Source organism: Loxodonta africana, chromosome 6 (genome assembly GCF_030014295.1).
Source record: "Loxodonta africana isolate mLoxAfr1 chromosome 6, mLoxAfr1.hap2, whole genome shotgun sequence".
In the NCBI taxonomy this organism is placed as follows: Eukaryota; Metazoa; Chordata; class Mammalia; order Proboscidea; family Elephantidae; genus Loxodonta; species Loxodonta africana.
Window position 1 is genome coordinate 57,698,859 of NC_087347.1, and position 17,515 is coordinate 57,716,373.

At 35.6% G+C, this 17,515-nt stretch overlaps 1 protein-coding gene across 1 annotated transcript in view; it reads left to right on the top strand.

Moving 5' to 3' along the window:
* The window catches only part of COL5A2 (collagen type V alpha 2 chain), a 154,835-nt gene extending 137,677 nt beyond the window's left edge, over positions 1 to 17,158 (top strand). Inside the window, exons 46-54 of the mRNA XM_003406174.3 lie at positions 395 to 502; positions 1,018 to 1,071; positions 3,111 to 3,218; positions 6,793 to 6,846; positions 7,854 to 7,961; positions 11,010 to 11,301; positions 12,832 to 13,019; positions 14,468 to 14,707; positions 15,436 to 17,158. Of these exons, the coding sequence (XP_003406222.2) occupies positions 395 to 502; positions 1,018 to 1,071; positions 3,111 to 3,218; positions 6,793 to 6,846; positions 7,854 to 7,961; positions 11,010 to 11,301; positions 12,832 to 13,019; positions 14,468 to 14,707; positions 15,436 to 15,582 (1,299 nt within the window). The 3' untranslated portion in view covers positions 15,583 to 17,158. The remainder of the gene's footprint in view (positions 1 to 394; positions 503 to 1,017; positions 1,072 to 3,110; positions 3,219 to 6,792; positions 6,847 to 7,853; positions 7,962 to 11,009; positions 11,302 to 12,831; positions 13,020 to 14,467; positions 14,708 to 15,435) is intronic.
* The last annotated feature ends 357 nt before the right edge of the window (positions 17,159 to 17,515 follow it).

Below are 17,515 nucleotides of genomic sequence, written 5' to 3' on the forward strand. Positions count from 1 at the left end.
AAACCTCAGTTTTCTGAAAGAATATATCCGGAGTTGAAGATCTGGAAGTTGGTTTCCTTAAAATTATCCCTGCTTTCACATCCCTGGAAAGTCTTTAAGTCTTCATGTACCCTAAGTTTGTGGGTATCCCAGTTTGAAGCCTGCTAGTCCAGGAAACCTGCGAAGTTCTGCAGGTGAACACTTCTATGGTTCAGCAGTCTCCATCATGGAAACAAGTGGCCCAGGATGGTGAGAGGGATGAGAGAAATAAGAAATAATCTAATTCTCTTTAATTTGATTTATTAATAACAGGGAAAATATGCTATTTTTTCCTAGCATGAATAGCATGATCTTATAGAATACCATTGTTTTAGAATAAATATTAAGAGAATAATATTGCAATTGATCTTGTCAGGGTGATCGTGGAGACCCTGGTCCTGCAGGTCTGCCTGGATCTCAGGGTGCCCCTGGAACCCCCGGCCCTGTTGGTGCTCCAGGAGATGCAGGGCAAAGAGGAGACCCGGTAAGGAGAGAGTCAATTTTACATTGACCATTATACATACATAGGTTATATGTGTGCACCTGGTTAAGGATTCTAAACAAAGAATGATAAGCAGCCAATTATGAATAAATTATATTTTTCTAGTCTTAAAGGAAAACTGATTTTTGAACAGAATTTCTTTGACTTTTGTCATCTAAAAATACTGTGATTATTAGGAAATGAAATATATATGTATCAGGCATAAGTTAAATTTAAGCAAGTAATGTCTGACTGTAATTGTCTAAGGTGATCTTCATTCAGTGAAGCCAATGAATAAAACTGACTATGGAAGTGTCATTGGAGTTACAATGAGCTTGTTATTACCTGCATATGGGCATTAGCTTGATTTCAATCTTTAGCCATAAAAGTATGTATAGATTCACTTATACATTTATGAACACTCAACTACAAACACATATTTTTTGACATCCTATATCTATACAGTATATGTGTATCATATATTTTTGCATACTAATTTTTGTGCAAATTTCTTCTAGGGTTCTCGGGGTCCTATAGGACCACCTGGTAGAGCTGGAAAACGTGGCTTACCTGTAAGTTCTGAATTTTATTTTAACATATGTTTTCTTATATAAAATATATTTCCAAAGAAGAAGTACAATTTAAGATTCATAAAATAAAAATACCAAGTTCCTCAAGATTTGGACAAAAATAGTAATTTAAAATAATACTCAGAAGTTCATTTTTGTTTCTATAATTTTAAGACTGCTTCCCTGAACTAAGCTATGGATTCTTTCAGTAATCAATGAAAACTTTCAGTCACAGTTTTCTCTTCCAAAATAATAGGAACAGTAGCGCCCTTTTCTCAAATCTCTTCTAAAGATCACATAGGAAAGTGGATTTGAAAGCTCTTTGTAAGCTATAAGTGTTATTCAAATATTATGTCTTATTTTCAACCACACTGTCCTACTCGTGTTCTGATCTTTTTCCTCTTTATGATTGCTTTTGGGTTAATTGTTATTATACGGATGTTTTACTGTGAGTGAATTATCTCTTTATGGGCAGTCTAATAAATCACGTTGCTTACATACCCATTGTCTAAATTAATGTCTGTATCCTGAAGAACAATTATATCTTTAAAATCATGGTCTTCTTGTTAAATCATATTTCTCAGCTTTGATTTGAGCCAAACTGGCAAAGATTTCATGTTTGGACAGCATGTCAGAGTGAATGGTTTTCCAACCAGTTATAGAAACAATGTAGTTTTGTCTTCCATGGATAAATGAAATGTAGTTAATAATTAAACTAGATGCTTTCTGGTTTAGTTTATTTTCAATTATGAAACTTTGTGGTGTCCCAAAAGTAAAAGAACTGCTCTAACTTTATAAAAACATTCAGGCTGATTCTAATATTTAAATTTACACTGTTACATAAAATATGTAAAAGTTAATGAAAACTATTCTTATTTTTATTAGAAAAAGGTCTGCGTACTTTTTGTCAATTAGGATATTCAAATTAAAAGAAGAAGAAGAAAAAAGTATCCAAGAAAATATAAACAAAAAGCAGTAAGGGAAATATTGACCAAAGTCATCCCATCTGATGGGGTTGATAGGATTTCAATTCTGTTTTAGGAAAACTCTAGAAACAACAGAAGTTGACCTCAAAGTAGGTGACCCTATGTCTTTTGTCAGTTTACTGTGAACCACTGGACCCCTCAGTTTTTGTTATTCTCAAAGCCTTAAAAAAAAAAAAAACCTAAAACTGAACGGATAATTTTCCCCTCTAGGTACAGCTTTTGTCCCACAATAAGATTCTTAATTATTGCTTTTTCTTCAGTTTCTTAGGAGCAGGATTACTGTATTTGGATTACTGTATTTGTACATTTGTAGGTATGAAGATAATACAAGGTCTCTTTGTGTACTCTTTAAAGGAGTATGGCTTAGTGATGATATTCCTGTGTAGTTTATTCAAAAAAAGTTTTTGCCAGTTTCTTACTATAGTCACAGCTGACATATCCAGTTGGTTTACTTGAATATACAAATTTCATAAGCGTTTTTATTCCTAGTGGTAACATGATAAATACATTATTACACATGTTTTAATTTAAAATAATCTATGTGGGATGGTAATATTTTTACATAACATGATTATCAGTTAAATACATGAAATATAACCTTTGGAAAATGTTTCAGATAGGCTAGATCAAACTTAAAAATAACATCATTTTAGATATGATTCTAGGTTGAACATTAAAAATAACCCGAATCTTTAGGAATGAATGTTATATAGTAAAACATGTGAGAGCCGGAACTCAATGGGATGACCTTGTTTTTCCAGGGTCTTCCAAGTTTTCCGCCTTTGACAAAGTGCAGTCTTACCACTTTTCTATCTTTCGTTTTAGTGGAAAATATTTGAGTTTTCCTTCCCTGTCAGGTTTCTGAACCTACACAAGGTCCTGCTTTCACAGGTTTTACTGTATGTCTACAATTTTAGTGATTCCCTACCATTCCTTGGGAAAACTACACGAAAACTCCTAGGTCTGATTCTGTTTAGAGAAGTATATTAATCTGTATAAAACACAATATCCAAAATTATAGTAAAAATATCCGTGTCATGATAACTGTATTTCCAGGGACCCCAAGGACCTCGTGGTGACAAAGGCGATCATGGAGATCGAGGTGATCGAGGACAGAAGGGTCACAGAGGTTTCACTGGTCTTCAAGGTCTTCCTGGACCTCCTGTAAGTTAGTGCTTTCTGTATTATTTTTCCTTGTTATGGAAGTACACAGGTATATTGACAGGAACGTGTCTCTGTCTATAAAATGGGTTGATTCTGTATCTCATTTTCAAAATATTATTTTCATTTCACAGAATATCTGCATGAATAACTGATTACCTAGGTGCCCAATATAATTACCCATATATTAGCTAGAATTTTGTTAAGAAGGAATAAAGCAAAAGGATATATGTGCCATTACTTTTAAAATTGACTTTAGTACTGGCAAAATAAGCCTAACACCTAGCAAACTCATGTAGACATTGCAGAGATTGATGACCTTATCAAATAGTTTATGCTGCTAAAGCCAATAGCAGTTTTTTTTTTAATTGAACTTTAGATGAAGGTTTACAGAACAAACTAGTTTCTCATCAAACAGTACACACATTGTATGACATTGGTTAACAAGCCCACGACATGTCAACACTCTCCCTTCTCAACCCTGGGTTCCCTGTTACCAGTTTTCCTGTTCCCTCTTGCCTTCCAGTCCCTGTCCCAGAGCTGGTATCCCCCTTTAGTCTTGTTTTGTTCCATGGGCCTATTCAATCTTTGACTGAAGGGTAACCTCAGGAGTGATCTCATTACTGAGCTGAAAGGATGTCTGGGAGCCATACTCTCAAGGTTTCTCCAGTCTCTGGCAGGCCAGCAAGTCTGGTTTCTCTTTTTGAGTTGGAATTTTGTTCTACATTTTTCTTCAGCTCTTTCTGGGACCCTCTATTGTGATCCCTGTCAAAACAGTCAGTGGTGGTAGCTGGGCACCATCTAGTTGTACTGGACTCAATCTGGTGGAGGCCGTGATAGACGTGGTCCATTAGTCCTTTGGACTAATCTTTCCCTTGTGTCTTTAGTTTTCCTCATTGTTTCTTGCTCCCGAAGGGGTGAGACCACTGAAATATCCTAGATGGCCACTCACAGGCTTTTAAGATCCCAGACGCTACTTGCCAAAGTAGAACGTAGAACATTTTCTTTATAAACTACATTATGCCAATTGAGCTAGATGTTCCCTGAGACCCTGGTCTCCACAGCCCTCAGCCTAGCAATTCAGTCCCTCAGGGAATTTGGATGTTTCTAAAAAAAAAAAAAATTTTTTTTTTTTTTTTTTATGGAGCTACCATGGGCTTGCCTTGTACAGTTGTGCTGGCTTTCCCAGTATTGTGTACTGTCTTAACCCTTCACAGAAGTTATCACTTACCTATTGTCTATTTAGTGTTTTTCCATCCCCATCTCTCCCCTCCCTCAAAAGCCAAAGCAAACCCCCTGCTGTCGAGTCGATTCTGACTCATAGTGACCCTATAGGGCAGAGTAGAACTGCCTGATAGAGTTTCCAAGGAGCACCTGGTGAATTCGAACTGCCGACCTCTTGGTTAACAGCCGTAGCACTTAACCACTATGCCACCAGGGTTTCTTCTCCTCCCTTGTAGACATCAGATATTGTTTCTTTTTGTATGTAAACCTTTTCATGAGTTTTTACGGTAGTGGTCTCATACAATATTTGTCCTTTTGTGATTGATTTATTTCACTCAGCACAATACCCTCCAGATTCATTCATGTTATGAGATGCTTCACAGATTCATCGTTGTTCTTTAGAATTTCGTAGTGCTGCATTGTGTGTATATACCACAGTTTTTTATCCATTCATCTGTTGATGGGCATCTAGGTTGTTTCCATTTTTTTTTATTGTGAACAATGCTTCAGTGAACATGGTGTGCATATGTCTATTCATGTGGCAACTCTTATTTCTCTAAGATATATTCCTAGGAGTGGGATTGCTGGATCATATGGTATTTCTATTTCTAGCTTTCTAAGGAATTGCCGTATCGTTTTCCAAAATGGTTGTATCATTTTTCATTCCCACTAGCAGTGCATAAGAGTTCCAATCTCCCTGCAGCCTCTCCAACATTTGTTGTTTTCTGTGTTGATTCGTGCCAATGATGTTGGGGTGAGATGGTATCTCATTGTGGTTTTGATTTGCATTTCTCTAATGGCTAGAGATGGTGAGCATTTCCTCATGTGTCAGCCGTTTGAATGTCTTTGGTGAAGTGTCTGTTCATTTCCTTTGCCCATTTTTTTAATTGGATTATTTGTCTTTTTATTGTAGAGGTGTTGGATTTTCCTGCAGACTTTAGAGATTAGACCTTTGTCTGATTTGTAATAGCCATTTTTTTTTTTTTCCCACCCAGTCTTTAGGCTCACTTTTTACTCTTTTGGTGAAGTCTTTTGATGAGCATAAGTGTTTCATTTTTAGAAGATCCCAGTTATCTAGCTTATCCTCTGGAGCTTGTGTGTTGTTGGTTGTGGTTTGTATCCTGTTAATGCCGTGTATTAAGGCCTCTAGAGTTGATCCTATTTTTTCTTCTATGAAAAGTTGGGGGCTTTATATTTAGGTCTTTGATCCATTTTGAGTTACTTTTTTGTATGGTGTGAGGTATGGGCCCTGTTTCCTTTTCTTGCAGATGGACATTGATTTTTGCCAGCACTGCTTGTTAAAAAGACTGTCTTTTCTCCATTTGATGGGCTTTGGGCTCTTGTCAAAGATCAGGTGACCATAAGTGGATGGATTTATGTCTGGGTTCTCAATTCTGTTCCATTGGTCAATATATCTGTCGTTGTACCAGTACCAGGCTGTTTTGACTTCTGTAGCTGTATAGTAGGTTCTGAGGTCAGGTAGTGCAAGTCCTCCTACTTTATTCTTCTTCAATACTGCTTTACTATTTGGGGCTTCTTCCCTGTCCATATAAAGTTAATGATAAGTTTTTCCATCTCTTTAAAGAATGTTGTTGGTATTTGGATTGAGATTGCATTGTGTTTGTAAATTGCTTTGGTAGAATTATCATTTTCACAATGTTGCATCTACCTATCCATGAGCATGGTATGTTTTTCCATTTATGTAGATCTCTTTTTGTTTCTTGCAGTAGTGTTTTGTAGTTTTCTTTGTATAGGTCTTTTACATCCCTGGTTAGATTTATTTCCAAGTTTTTTTTTTTTTTTTTTTTTTTAGGGGCTTTTATAAATGGTATTGTTTTCCTGATTTCCTTTTCATCGTTCTCTTTATTGGTGTATAGGAATCCAACTGATTTTTGTATGTCCATTTTGTATCCTGCTGCTCTGCTGAATCTTTCTATTAGTTCCACTAGTTTTCTTGTGGAGTCTTTTGGGTTTTCTATGTATAGTATCATATCATCTGCAAATAGGGAGAGTTTAACTTCTTCATTACAAATTTGGATGCCCTTTATATCTGTTTCTTGCCTTATTGCTCTAGCTAGGACTTCCAACACAATGTTAAGCAGGAGTGGTGATATAGGGCATACTTATCTTGTTCCTGTTCTCAAGGGGAATGGTTTCAGCCTCTCTCCATTAAGAATGATGTTGGCTGTTGGTTTTGCATAGATGCCCTTTATTATGTTGAGAAATTTCCCTTCTATACCTATTTTATCAAGAGTTTTCATCAGGATTTATTAGTACATTTTAAGAAACTAAGAATGACATAATGTAAAATATAAGTATTTTGGCCACATTCTTTTATTTCCTTCCTTATTAGGGACCAAATGGTGAACAAGGCAGTGCTGGAATCCCTGGACCCTTTGGCCCAAGAGTAAGTAACAAAAAATAAGTTACAGATATAAATAGTAATGCTTTTGGTGATGTATTGCTAATGCTTGAGTGTTATTTTCATAGTATTGAAGTTGTAGTTGGCCTGTGTTCTTTGAAACTGACAGCAAACATATGAGACAAACCATTCAGCATTACTTTTAAGTAGAAATATGCTGAGTTATGACATATTACTTCAGGGGCCCACATTAAAATCTCCTATCTAGGGTTTAGATGTACTCATTTGTTAGTTCATTTCCTTACTCTCTGTTAACTGAAATTTCCATTAAACTTGCATTCTTTGAGGTGAGGTAATAAGACCTACCATGAAGTAGAGACAGATTTTGAAGCTGGATATAGTTTTTCTTTAGGTAATTGTGATAATTCATCAAAAGTAGTGTGCATAAGGCTAATTCAAAGCAAGTCATAAAATGAAATCATTATTTGAAGCTTTTAGAAATTCCACATTGTATGAGTGTTGCCTCTAATAGGACATTAACGTTTCAACAATTAACACACATAATTATTTAGGGAAATAGATAAAAAAAAAAAATTCTGCTCTTTCTGAAAACAATGTAAAAATCTTAAAATTGAGAACAATAGTATGGCAATTACTAAAATGTGATGGGTTTCTGGAGTATGAACACACGAACTTAATTTATACTTATGAAAAACACTCATCTTACCCTGAGTTAGTTGAAACTCCAATTAAGTTTACAATATTTGACATTTAATGAAACAATTCCTACCAATAAAAGGAGATGACTATTCCATTAAAGTTCTTAACCAGTGCTGGTCTTTTACCACGCATGAATGATGGTAGAAGCATGTGTGATGAATTCATAAATGGTATAAAGCTCTGGAACTTTATTTATCTGTCATTAGGAAAATGAGTCTGAGAAATCATTGTAATATGTCCATAAAGAAAATAGTTCTTTGATTTGACAAAGACGTTGTTAAAAAAAAAATTTTTTTTTTCGTAGAATTTAAAAGAGTCTTTGTTTCTTTCAGGGTCCTCCAGGCCCAGTTGGCCCTTCAGGGAAAGAAGGAAACCCTGGGCCGCTTGGGCCAATTGGACCTCCTGGTGTGCGGGGCAGTGTAGGAGAAGCAGGACCTGAGGTAAAGTCACAGGGGTTTACATGAAAGTGATGCTGTTGATTCCAGTGGTTTGGATTCCATCAAAGGAATGCTGCCCTCGGAAGAAGGCCTGTGCAGCCTGATGGACAAGAGATTTAAGGGTCCCTGAAAACAAACTTAAAAAGCCACAGAAGAGCTTATCTGTATAAGTAACTATTGCACATGCAGACAGGCTGTGCCTCAGATTTCATCTGATATCAAGCTGAACACACGAGACACTTACACAGTGTTGGCAAAGTGAAAGCCATTATTATTATTTTTAGAAAGAAGATAGTAAACAATAACAACAGATTCTCAAAGGGGAACTACTTACCCTTCCCCAAATTACCCATGTCCATTCTTATCTTTCTGGGCTGGCATGCTGTGGCTCAGATCAGATCCTCTCTTCACCTAGTCACTGTCTCTAGCTACCACCTGTCGGGGGGTAGAGGGGGGTGGAGCTGCATGGCTCCCAAGGCTTCTGCTTTGCCACTGGGCCTTCCTGGGCCTTGCCTCACAGGCAGGAAGATCCCTGCACAGGATCTCCTGAGCCTCTGCTGCTGGGCCCTTCTAGGCCTCTGCCACTGGTTTGTGCCGCCAGAGGGCACACGCGGCTCCCACCATGCTGCCCAGGGGAGATGTGTTGCACAGGGCACACTCCGGCTTCCGCCCGACATGGAAAAATGTTACATTTCTTTAGCGGTAAGCAAACCTCCTGTATGGAGGTGCCCAGCTCTCTCCCTCCATGGCTGAGAAGCCCACCGCTGCTGCCTCTGTCTCTGTGGGCTGACCAGGCCATCATCTCTCCGTCTTCATTGTGACTGCTCTCTGTTCTGGGTCTAGGAGGTTCTCAATGCAGGGACCCCATAGTCCAAAGGACATGTTCTACAACAGACTCTTCTTGATCGCAGTGAGGTCCCCCACAGACCTCTGTAAGATTAGCCCTTATATAAGCCTAGGAGAATGGCAAAACTGAGCATTACCCTAACTGAACCACAAGGGGCTCAGTCCAAATAAGTGGATTTTCAAGCCACTCTTTGCACAGTAAATCAAGCAATCACTTGTAAGATTGTGGCCCAGCATTATCATTTTGTGGAAGTTACAAGACCATGGATAGAAAAGCCATGTAAAAGTGATCCATTGCACTGCAATTTTAATACAGTTTATTCAGAGTATATAATATATCAGAGTCCAAGCTACCCAGGCCTTGCCTTAATATGATACCAATAAGAGCAAATAGCAAGTAATGATTACACCTATCATAAAGGTATAAAAATATTACTTTGCTTTAAATTACAATATACTAAATGACTATGAGGTGTAGTTATTATGCTGTTAAAACTTATCAGGTTTTATGCTAGGAAGTGAAGAGTATGAAATTGAATTTTTTCTCTATTAAAAATTACATATGGAGAGAATATTCATAAAAAATTCCAATAGTATTGATTTGAAGATTATACAAAGCTGTAAAACTGGATTAGTTAAACTCTTGCTTCTAAGGCCTTTAGGAAACATCTTTATACATCTTCCATGCCCGTGTGTGCTCCTGTGCTTGTGTGTTTATGGGTTTATGCTTCCCCCTCTGGCCTTTCTTCCTCTTTGGCCTGTTCTTTCTGTCTCTAATGGCTATACTACTAAATAAAATAATTATTATAAACTAAATAGATTAAATAGCCTCATACTTCTTACAGTCAAGAGGAATTTATTTCTCTAAATGTGAATAGAAAACAGCTCCAAGATTGGAATACCTTTTACTTTTGTGGCTCTTGACTTTTATTTTGTGGTTCAGTGGTCCTTGATTAAAAAAAAAAAAATTTTAAATATCCCTTCCCCTGAGCATAAAGGAATTCATGGAATCATGATATGACCGTGAAAACCACGTTTAGCAGCCCTTTTGATAATGAGGAAACGTTGGCACTGAAAGTTAAAGCAACTTGTCTAAGCCATATAGCAAGTGGCAGAGCCTCTGACTCCCAGGCCTGTGCTCTCCACATGAGATGTGGGCTGCCTGTCCTCTAGGTTGTCTGCTGGTTCTTTCAAATTGCTGAGTTCTCTTCTGAGAAATTACAAAGGGAACTAATAGGATCTGCTTCCCAGCCTCTACCACTTTTCCTGCTCATCTCCTTATCACTCAAGTAGTTCTTGTTGAAGGTAACATGCAGAACTGTTTATTTTTGACAATAAAATGGCTAAAGAGAACTTCAATTTTGTTTAGGGCAGAGAATTTCCATCTATATACTAATTAATATATGTAAAAAGTCTTCCCATGTTTTTCCTTTACTTGGGAATAGAGGGAAATTCTCTTGTGGGTATTTCTTGTGCATATTTCCTCGGTACTGATGTATATTCTTATAGAACCAGCAGCCACGACTCTACTTCATCTCCTCATCCAACTTTTGCTCATAAATACTTTTATCATGTTTTGGTTTTACCTTGCCCCCTCCCCAAAAAAGTTTCCATCCAGTGGATTCCGACTCATAGCGACCCCATAGGACAGAGTAGAACTGCCCCATAGGGTTTTCAAGGAGTGCCTGGTGGGTTCAAACTGCTGACCTTTTGGTTAGCAGCTGTATCTCTTAACCACTATCTTAAAAATCCAGGTTTGTATATTTTTCAGTTTCTAGCCCCGAGTTAAATATCTTAGTTGCGTTTTTTCATTGTTTTAATATCTTCTCATGTTGCTTTTATCTATTGGTTATTCAGTGGTTTTGAAGCAAATGCATATATCTGATTATTCTGAACATAAAATGTATGACATCTTCAAGGTAAACATCAGAGCAAATATTTTGTGCTTTGACCTTTACTTATCTTAGATGCTAGCAAAGATATATTATGTGAAATAGAGTTACGCATCATACCTCATCTTTGGAATGGCACAACTTGGTAGACCAGCCCCATCTACTTACAAAAGACATGAATCACATCTCTCAATATTCTCAAGTTGAGATGTTGAACGGCGACTTCCTATGTACCAAATCCACCAGTGCCTTTGTGTTCAATAGAAAAAAACAATAATGTAGATGTATTTCCAATTTCTTTTTAATTACTTAGGGTCCTCCTGGTGAACCTGGACCTCCTGGTCCTCCAGGTCCCCCTGGCCACCTTACGGCTGCTCTTGGAGATATTATGGGGCATTATGATGAGAACATGCCAGATCCACTTCCAGAGTTCACTGAAGATCAAGCGGCCCCAGATGACAAAAACAAAACAGACCCAGGAGTCCATGCTACCCTGAAATCACTCAGTAGTCAGATTGAAACCATGCGTAGTCCCGATGGCTCTAAAAAGCACCCAGCCCGGACGTGTGATGACTTAAAACTTTGCCATCCCACAAAGCAAAGTGGTGAGTACACAGCAGTGCATTTGAAATAGACACAAGAGATAAAATGGTAAACATGTCACAGAGCTTATGGTTTTGTGGTGAGGACAATCAAGTATTTGAAAAATTATAGGGTAAAATGATAAGTAATTTCATTTCAATCTAGAAGTCTTAAATTATTGGTAAATTCATTCTAGAAGTTTTAAATTATTTATAAATTTAATCTAGAATTCTTAAATTACTGATAAATTGTGTAGAATAAAAACATTTCATGGCTATATGAATTTGGAAAGTACTTGATTAAACAAGGTTAATCATATATTTTTTTTACCTTCATGACTTCTCAGAGTTTTTAATATTTTCACATATATTGTGGCCCAAGAGTAGAACAAAGCATATCATTTACAAAACTTATTTGAATATAGAATTTCTTTAATGTAGTTTCATGTTCTATGAATCACATATTAGGGATCTCTGCTGGCAAGATTATGTTATAGTTGACGTTCTAGGGGGTTTTGGACTTAAATCACTTTTGTTGCCCTAATTACATGAACCATGCCTAAAGTTTGTATTATTCTATCATTTAGATTTATTTAATAAAACCTAGAGAAGAGGAATAATAAGCCATAGTAATGAGCTGTGAAATGATTAAGAATTCCATTTAACTTTGAAATGACATTGATATGGATAGCTAAAATTGTTATCTTTGAAGAAAAGACAATTTTTATTTCCAACTCTATACATCCCAGCACTCTCATTTCATTTAAATGCAATTTTTCATATTATAAATTTAAAAAATTATGTCAACATATATATCTGTATGTCTAAGTTTATTTAATTATATGTTCAACAGCAGGCACTGCCTACTTATATCATGTCTCAAGAATCTCTTGTATATGAAAAGATTAATTTAAAAAAGGACCAATGAGATATTCATAGAATTTCAATTATAGTTCACCTCATTTATTTACTTTATTCATTGTTTTGATAGTAAATTTACATTCCACTTAAGAATTGCTTTAAAATATTGGGTCTATGAATTTAATGGGACTATATATTTTTTTTATATTTTGGCAGCCACTTACTTAACGTGGATTATATCTTTTTGGTATGGTTTTCTCATCTATAAAGTAGGAATAATGACTGTTTCTTTATATGAATGTTTGAGTTTTAAGTATATGGTTTTGCAAAGTGCTTAGAACAGTGCCTAGCACATAAACCAGTTGCCGTTGAGTTGGTTACAACTCATGGTGACACCATGTGTGTCAGAATAGAACTGTGCTCCATAGGATTTCCAATGGCTGATTTCTTGTAAGTAGATAGCCAGGGTTTTCTTCCAAGACACCTCTTGGTGGACCTGAACCCACCAACCATTCTGTTAATACCTGAGTGCATTAACCGTCTGCACTCATATGCATACCATTTATATTGTTCTTAAGGGATAAAAAAAAAAGGGATACCCACTCTTAATCAGTGAGTTTATATTTTTAAACCTTCTGTTAATTCTTTTGGAGATTCCTAATCACGTCTGATTATTTCTACTTTGTAAAATAGGAGAATACTGGATTGATCCTAACCAGGGGTGTGTTGAAGATGCAATCAAAGTTCACTGCAACATGGAAACAGGAGAAACATGTATTTCAGCAAACCCATCCAGTGTACCACGTAAAACCTGGTGGACCAGCAGATCTCCTGACCAGAAAGCTGTATGGTATGGTCTTGATATGAATAGAGGATCTCAGGTAATTTGATATATTTACTTAAAATTGTATTCTCTACTTTTCATTATTTATTGTATTTTAGTATTTATTTATGGCTATGTTACCTTTTTTTTGTCAGGTTTATTTTACTATGTTTATTTTGAAATGCTATATTATATTTAGTTACAGATGCAGTATCATTGCATTAACAAAAGTTTTACTGTGCATATTAATACAATTTTGAATTACATTTTTTTATTGATAGAATATAGAAGAATAATTATTTTTAATATTAGCTTCCTTAATGTATGTGACATTGACTGTGGGGCATATTTGAAGGGATTTTGCTACAGTGGAAAGACAGTATTATATTTATTACTAGAGGAGCTCGGTGACTCTTACCTGGATCTCTTACTGCCTTTGGGATCTTAAAAAAAAAAAGGATCTTAAGCAGTCACTTAATCTTTCAGAGTCTAAGTTTCTCCTTTTTAAGGTGAGGGTAAAAATAGCAATTTCATAGTTTTTGTGTGAAGTGTTAGTATAGTCCCTAGAACATAGCAAGTGATAAATAAATATTAGATAATTAATAAGGTAATAAATTTTATAATTGCATCACTTTGTAAACTCTGTAGTATTATTAGATATAAGGAATTTTTGTAGTTATATGAATTCTATTAGTATTTTTCTAAGCCTCAGTCTCTCCTATGTTTCTACCAGTGTTCAGATTCTGGTCTGACCTTGACCCTTCCTTCCTATTGCAATACAAACATTTCATTCCAGATTCTTTTGCGGCATTTTAACTCTGTCACTTTCTTCTCACCTCTTCTCCCGACCATTCCCCAGAAAGCATCATGTTCAAAATAAACATCGTGTAAGAACATTATGGGTGTGTGTAAGATATGCTAGAACCTACCATTATTTAATCAGTGGGAAATTTTAAAATTTAAATATCAGTGGTTGAAATATAGTTAATGCAATGTTATGTAGAAAACTGAAATGGGAGAGATGAAAACAAAGTTCAGAATAGAAAATGAGTAGGAAAGAACCGGTGAGATATTATTTTTCATTATCCATTTATTTTTATTAGCTAATGGAAAAAAAATTCTTATTTCCCACAGGTATATAGCATTTGGGTTAAAAATTTTTATACCAGCAGTTAATTTCTGATTCTTATTCTAATTAGCAATATAAATAATGAGTTATTTTTGATACATGATTGAAATTCCAAGCCAATGCTCAAGTATATAACTTTAAAAAAAAAATCAAGATTTTTTTAAATAGAAAAGTAGATTTCAAAATATTTGAACTTTCTCTGGCCAGTTATAATTATTATCAATTTCATCACCTCTTGTTTGATGTAGTAAGGAGAGAGGTTCTTAATGTGCATATTTATTGAAATTTTAAGATTTTACAAAAATCAATGTGTTGATTTAAGGGATTAAAAAACCCTTCACGAATGCATGTAACAAAGATTCGTTTTGTTTTTCTAGTTTGTTTATGGAGACCACCAGTCACCTAATACAGCGATTACTCAAATGACCTTTTTGCGCCTTTTGTCAAAAGAAGCCTCACAGAACATTACATACATCTGTAAAAACAGTGTAGGATACATGGATGATCAAGCCAAGAACCTCAAGAAAGCTGTGGTCCTCAAAGGAGCTAACGACTTAGAAATCAAAGGAGAGGGAAACATTAGATTCAGATATACAGTTCTCCAAGATACTTGCTCTGTAAGTACTTTTTTGAGCTCTATCATTCCAGTTGAAGACAAAATTTATTTTTGTTAAAAGTACTGCCATGGCACTAGAGATGGGGGCAATTACACTATGTATAAGCACTTATAAGCACAGCAGCAGTTCACTTATAGTCTTTCTTTAGGGTGAGCTTGAATGTGTGTTATACATGAAGCATGGAAGAGGTTCGAATACAAAGCAGTAAAGAAAGGACAGGATCCCTAGATCCAATCCAGTTCTTCTGCAAACGCACATTGGTTCTCGTACAACTTATTTAACTTATTTGATCAAAGCATGAGCTCTAAAATTCCTAGATCCTAAGATGTATAATCAATCTGAGATATTTCATATTTTTTCCCTGGTATGTGTCTCCCCACTTGCATATCTAGATTTAGAAAGAGGAAAAATATTGAACGATGAATAATGGTTTCTTTTGTGAAAAACGAAAAGGCTGTTATTATTTATGTTGTTAATGACAGTTTGGGAAGCTACAAAATAACAGAGGCATTTATTCAACTTAGAAGATGAAAGAAATGCCTGCCAGGCGTATTAGTACCTCACTGTATGTTATGAGCTCTCTTGAGTTTAAGTAGTGCTGGTTTGGTTTTTGGTTTTGGGTTGCATAGCATTGCCTTTACATTATTGAAATTGGCTGGAGTGTTGCTGTCTAACACCTTGGTTAAAATTTGTACACATGATTAACTCACTGCACAATTTAATTCCAGAAACGAAATGGAAATGCGGGCAAAACTGTCTTTGAATATAGAACACAGAATGTGGCACGCTTGCCCATTATAGATCTTGCCCCTGTGGATGTTGGCGGCACAGATCAGGAATTTGGCATCGAAATTGGGCCAGTTTGTTTTGTGTAAAGTAAGCCCAGATACATCAGCAATGACCACATTCACCGTCAACGAACACCACCATTCACAAGAACTTTGACTGTTTGAAGCTGATCCTGAGACTCTTGAAGTAATGGCTGATCCTTAATCAGCATTGTATATATGGTCTTAAGTGCCTGGCCTCCTTATCCTTCAGAATATTTATTTTACTTAAAATCCTCAAGTTTTAATTGATTTAAAATATTTTTCAATACCGAAGTTCAGGTTTAAGATGACCAATGACAATGACCACCTTTAAAAAAAAAAAGTAAACTGATTCAATAAATAAATCTCTGTTTTCTTCAATTTATTTCAAAGTAATGAAAAAGTTGCTTAGTATTTATGAGGAAATTCTTCCTCCTGGCAGGTAGCTTAAAGAGTGGGGTATGTAAAACCACAACACATGTTTATTTTGCTTGGCTACAGTTTGAAAAATAGAAAATAGTGCCCATTTTTGACTGCTCATTCACAGATTATCAATTAAAAGTGAAATCAAAATGTTTAATCTTGTGAATGAAACCCAAATGTATGTCTTAATATTGTATAACTGTTAGAGACTCTTTAAAGAGAATCTTAAAAAAACACTATATCGGTTTCTAACTGTCTTAAGTGGAATATTTTAGTAATATATTACAGTGGAATTTCTGTAGAACAAAGTGAAATCATTTCGACTTCCTAAATTTTTGTAAAGGGTGGTAAATTTAGTCTTCTTTCTCATTAAAATTTAAAGGTACCTTTTCCCCTTGACTCAATCTATCAATATAGATAGTTACATGAGTATACCATTGAATACAACTGCACTTTCTTGTTTAAGAAGACAGTGAATGCAAAATAATGTACACAAAAAACTTTATACATACATGTTCAGGACCCAAAGTTGAGACTCTTCCACATGTACTATCTCATCATCCTGAAGCCTATAAAGAAGAAAAAGATTTAGAAACTCAGAGTTGTGGAGCTGACTCTAATCGAATGTGATGATTGGAATTAGACCATTTGGCCTCTGAACGCGCATAGAAAAGTGACCCAACATTTCTTAGCATGAGCTACCTCATCTCTAGAAGCTGGGATGGACTTACTATTCTTGTTTATATATTAGATACTAAAAGGTGCTATGATTCTGTTATTATTCCAATACTGGAGATAGGCAGGGCTAAAAAAAGTATTATTATTATTATTTTTTCCTTTAATGATGGTGCTAAGATTCCTTCTATAAAATTCTTTACAAATAAAGATGGTTTCATCAATACCATTTGTGAAAATATAACTGTTAGACTTCCCGTTTCTGAGAGAAAGAGCATTGTTCCAGCGCCTTTTCACTGTTCCTCTGTCATAGTGTATCTGGAATGTTTTGTAATACTAGCATGTTTCTTAGACCAGAACATGTAGGTCCCCTTGTGTCTCAAGGTTTTTCTTTTTATTTTTTTCTTAATTGCATTTGTTGGCTCCATTTTTATTTTTTCTTTAAAAATAAACAACTGGGACCATCCCAAAGGACAAGCCATGCACACTTCAGTCATGTATCTCTGCAAAGCATCGAATTAAATGCACGCTTTTGTCATGTCAATGATTTTTGTTTTTGTGGAATTCCTTTGAACATACTAGGTTCGCTTCATTTCCAGTGGTAAAAAGAAAGGTATATGGTATTCTGTCTTTGCCATTTGTCTAAAAGATAACACAAGAAAATGCCCTCCATCGTGCCCTCTGCCATGTGTATATATAAAAAAAAAAAAAAACAGTGCCGCCGTGTGTATACTGGCTTATAAATGAGAATCTGTCTGCAATATCACTGACAAAGGCAACATAACACTAATTATCATTCTCTATACTATTAAAAATGTCCGGGTAGTACTATTGACAAAAGGAGAAAAGCAGTTGCTTTTTCATGATTGATAATAAGGCATGTGTCTCACAGTGTATGACA